We start from the raw sequence: 4894 nt of genomic DNA, 5'->3' as shown, positions 1-4894 counted from the left end.
GAGCAAATCACTTCCTACTTCATGCGGGGGATGTCTGTCTGCGCCAAGCTGGGCTTCAACTTCAACAACGTTCACAACTTCCACGAGACCACCTACAAACGGCCAACCTTCTGCGACACCTGCGGAGGCTTTGTGGGTATTCATGTCTGGGTGTAAACATGTGACACATTCTAATGCTTTGGTCCTCATGTCGGGATCTGATCTGATGTCATTGCAGTATTTTGGCTTGACTAGCGAGTGTGTGTTGTGATTCTCAACAACGTTGAAACGTAGTTCCGTGTTTCAAAAGAAAAGTCTGAACATTTTGATTGGTTGCCGACATGCGGACCAGGTGATCAGACTGTGTCACATATAGTGTAAATCCTGTGTCATTTCTCTGGCAGTGATATTGTCTGATGCTCTCCCATACCTTTCTAACACCAACCCTCCTCTGTCTGTCTGTCTACTCTTCTCTGTCTACTCTCCTCTCTCTACTCTCCTCTCTCTACTCTCCTCTGTCTCCTCTCCTCTGTCTCCTCTCCTCTGTCTACTCTCCTCTGTCTGTCTACTCTCCTCTGTCTCCTCTGTCTACTCTCCTCTGTCTACTCTCCTCTGTCTCCTCTCCTCTGTCTCCTCTCCTCTGTCTACTCTCCTCTGTCTGTCTACTCTCCTCTGTCTCCTCTGTCTACTCTCCTCTGTCTACTCTCCTCTGTCTACTCTCCTCTGTCTACTCTCCTCTGTCTACTCTCCTCTGTCTACTCTCCTCTGTCTGTCTACTCTCCTCTGTCTGTCTACTCTCCTCTGTCTACTCTCCTCTGTCTGTCTACTCTCCTCTGTCTGTCTACTCTCCTCTGTCTACTCTCCTCTGTCTGTCTACTCTCCTCTGTCTGTCTACTCTCCTCTGTCTGTCTACTCTCCTCTGTCTACTCTCCTCTGTCTGTCTACTCTCCTCTGTCTGTCTACTCTCCTCTGTCTACTCTCCTCTGTCTACTCTCTTGTAGTTGTGGGGAGTCGTAAAGCAAGGCTACCACTGTAAAGGTAAAAATGACTCATTTGTATTTAAAAATTATTTCATTTTTTCACAAAACAGCATGACCAAAATAATGTAAGATATATTATATTATTCCATGACAAAGAGCCAATGTGTGTGTCGTCACTTTCACATGATAAGAGATAGTTGATAGTTGGGACGACCTTGTGTCTATGCTGTCATCTCTGATCACTCTCTCCCTCTCCCCCCCTCTCTCCCTCTCTCTTCCTTTCCCTCTCTCTCTCTTCCTCTCTCTCTCTCTCTCCCCCCCGCCCCCTCTCTCTCTCCCTCCCTCTCTCTCTCTCCCTCTCCCTTTCTCTTCCTCTCTCCCTCTCCCCCCCCTCTCTCTCTCTCTCCCTCCCTCTCTCTCTCTCTCCCTCTCCCCCCCCCCTCTCCCTCCCCCCCCTCCCTCTCTCTCAGACTGTGGAGTAAACTGTCACAGGCACTGTAAAGACCTGGTGGGGATGGAGTGCATGAAGAAACACAAAATATCCGCCGGCTCCTGTCCCTGCACCCCCGCCCCTGACTTCAGGACCAAGGGGAACAGCTGGAGTAGGTCCTCCTCGTCAACGACGACAACAACTCTCATCCCTCCCTGCTCTCGTATGACACTGTGCTGAAATGATTGACCGTAGCGTGTTTGTGTTTTATTTGTGTATCTGACCAGGCTCTGAGGAGGACACCTTCGTCTTCCCCCCAGGTTATGAAGCGGAGAACAACAAGGGCAATGACTCCTCTATGAAGAACGACGCGGGAGATTCGACTCTTTCGGACCGGTCCACTCAGACAGACCCGGGGGTTTGGATGCCAGAGAGAGTGGAGAAGAGGGGGGGAGACCACCCAAACTCACACAGTTCACCGACGCAGAAGGTGAGGACAGGAACAGTCTTTGCTGACCCCCCCGGCTCATAAGGTTTAACACTAGAACAGTCGTGCCTTTTTTACCTACTAAAAGAGACGCCTCTTTACAATGCTCAAGCTGCTACTTACACACAACGACCACTAGTTGGCCGCTTGTAAATTAGCCTGCTTCCTACACAGAAAACTGTATAATAGCTTTATACTGGCTTATCCTGATGTGATTTTGAAAAAGTAAGGATACTGGGGTGGTAGAATGCACATATCTAGGAAAAGTCATGAAAGGAGGGTCCTGAAATTTGATAGAGTGCAAAGATAGAACATTTTCCTTTTCAAATGACCCCTCGTGGCTGTTCTAGTGTTAAATGAGGATTAGCATAATAGAGCTAATGTGTTGAGTGACAGCCTCTCCCCCCCCCCCATGCTTGGCAGGGTGGTGCCGTGCCCCAGAGAGCCCGGGGGTCGTCCATGCCCGTGTCCATGCCCGTGTCCTTCCTGCTGGACAAGATGGAGGAGCTGCACCTGCACAAAGACAAGCGCCGGGAGCCGGACTGAGCTGACTGACCACTACCCCCCTGGACGTCTAGTCCCGTGCACATACACACAGCACACATGTGTGGAAACGACCCAGACCCACCCAGACACATCACAATAGACAGGGTTTCAAAGTGGGATGTCTGTCTGTTCAACAAAAAGTGATATGGATTATATTAGATATTATATTAGATATTATATGACATATTTTCCTGCTAACTTTTGTGCACCGTTGTACATTGGAACTGGGACAATGACTTGATATGTGTCTGATTTAGAAGGTGATATTACTATCTATCGTGTGTGGCTATCCAAGACTATTTCTGAGGACGTTCTCCTACAGAAGCAGGCGGCCGTGGTGCTTTCTGGTGCTAATGCCTCTGCTGCCAAGACTGAGGTGGACATTTATGATGGCGTTGGCCTGTAACGCCTAACAACAACACACAGTACTGGAGATGGATTCACTCAGCCAGCGACGCGACCACTTTGACACTCAGATCCCACAGAACACTCTGCTTTATCAAAGTTCACATGGATTGCGTCAGTAAAGTGTGTGTCCAGTAGGTACGGTCAGTACTCAAGTTGAGGGGGGGATGAGAGGGGATGGCATCCCCCCCTGAAATAAAAACAGTCAAAATCATCCCCCTTCTAAAACTGCCATCCCCCCTTTCCATCCCTTATGTCTTTTTATCAATGAACGTGGTATTACTGCTATTTCAACTTTTAGTTTTGCGCATATTGAGTAAAATACTGTGGGCCAGGGGGCACGCACACATGCAATGACATTTTTACCAAGTCACTGACACTGAAGTCACTGACACTGTGGAGATGCTAAAATTGTCCCCATATGATAAAATCCACCATCCCCCCTGATTATCTTTTACAACTTGAGTACTGGGTACGGTGTACAACTATTTCCATTTGTCATAATCTTTGAACTTCTTATGTTTTTTTCCTCTTCACCAATATGTCCCCCTGTTGACCATCATGACATTTATTGTTGAGAGTATACTTGAGAATTCCTGGTAAATCATAAATGTATGCAGTGTGGCAGTATTGTCCACATTCATTGTCGAGCTAGTTGGCCAGTGACAGCACTGCTAAGACTGGTGTGATGAATTTCAAAATTAAATTGTCTTGAAATGGAAGAAAAGAAATGTGTCTGTGTGGCCACATAGAAACACCTACCGACCACAGACTCTCAGTGTTTGGGACGTCAGTCAGGAAATATGATGATAATGAGAATGTACACACACACACACACAGTAAGTGGGCAACATCCATTTTGATTCACAAAATTTAAAAATCAACAAGAACAAACAAACTTATTAAAACATAATCCATTTCATCCATCCCATCATCGCTCCTTGTTCTTAAAACTGCATTGAGTTTGTGGCCAGACATCCAAGGCCTTTTATTTTGAAGTCATGGAAATGGCGGGAAAACGAAACAGGATATCTTAAGACTTAATGTTATCAGAGCTCACAAAACACAAATCATCAGCTTCTTCAAAACGCCTCGTCAGTAAACAAACTCATTACTGCCATCTACTGGGTATTCACAAATAGATCTTCCAAGATACCAGCAGAGATTTAAAACGAGTTTAAAGGTGCAATCTGAGATTTAAACAACAACAAGGCGGTCACCCAGCCACAGTTTTAAATGCTGAGGGCTGGAGAACTAGAACACTGAAACTAATACACTAATCCATGATAAAAACTAATTATACTTTCGCTGTTATCTTGGGTTCTGAAGGGGTAACACAGTTGAACTAAATTAATGATCATTATCAATAGATTTGATTAGATTTATTGTCCCCAGGGGGAAATTCATTTTCACACCACTGTGCAGTATACATATATACAACACCGTATAACACAGACAACAACAGACAGTACTACACATGACAGATACACAAGTACACACACTCAGCGCGGTCTGTTATTTAAGGCAACAATGTCTGCGGGGATCAGGCTTTAGCCAAAGCGAGCCCTTTTGCACCTTAGCGTTCTGTACCTACGCCCGGGTGGCAGTGGGGCGAGGTACAGGTTGAGTGGGTGGGTGATGTCCTGTTCTGTTGTGGTTGCGATGCATGAGATGGCCCTGTTGTTTAGTGCTGTGAGGTTGGGTATGGGGAGTCCAGTTATCCTAATATATATATATATATATATATATATAATGCATATATCCCAGACTGCCTCTTTAAAATGATTGATTTGATACCAGTGTGTTGAGCAGCTAAATTAAGACATGCGATAGTAAAAAAAGCATATTCCTTGTCAGGTAGCAGCACTTTTATAAAACAAAAACATTTATAAAACAAAAACAATGTCTAGTTATGAAAGCTATGTGCCTTTCTTTAGCACACTTTGGGTGAGAAAACTGTTTTCGAGGGTTAGCTACTATGACACAACCAAGTCAATAATAAAGAACAATTTTTTTTTATAAATAGTACAGAAATCTATAATGACTGTGGAGAACATTTCACTTTAT

General features: G+C 45.2%; 1 protein-coding gene across 1 annotated transcript in view; it reads left to right on the top strand.

Moving 5' to 3' along the window:
• rasgrp4 (RAS guanyl releasing protein 4) overlaps positions 1 to 2422 on the top strand; it is a gene marked incomplete at both ends in the record, with an annotated part of 22713 nt that extends 20291 nt beyond the window's left edge. The window contains 5 exons of the mRNA XM_080547333.1: positions 1 to 132; positions 981 to 1017; positions 1430 to 1561; positions 1677 to 1879; positions 2300 to 2422. The exon at positions 1 to 132 is cut by the window's left edge and continues 19 nt beyond it. Of these exons, the coding sequence (XP_080403459.1) occupies positions 1 to 132; positions 981 to 1017; positions 1430 to 1561; positions 1677 to 1879; positions 2300 to 2422 (627 nt within the window). The remainder of the gene's footprint in view (positions 133 to 980; positions 1018 to 1429; positions 1562 to 1676; positions 1880 to 2299) is intronic.
• Positions 2423 to 4894: the final 2472 nt, after the last annotated feature.

This window comes from Nansenia antarctica (assembly GCF_963989245.1).
Source record: "Nansenia antarctica genome assembly, chromosome: 17".
Lineage (NCBI taxonomy): Eukaryota > Metazoa > Chordata > Actinopteri > Argentiniformes > Microstomatidae > Nansenia > Nansenia antarctica.
This window is presented reverse-complemented; position numbering and strand designations above follow the sequence as displayed.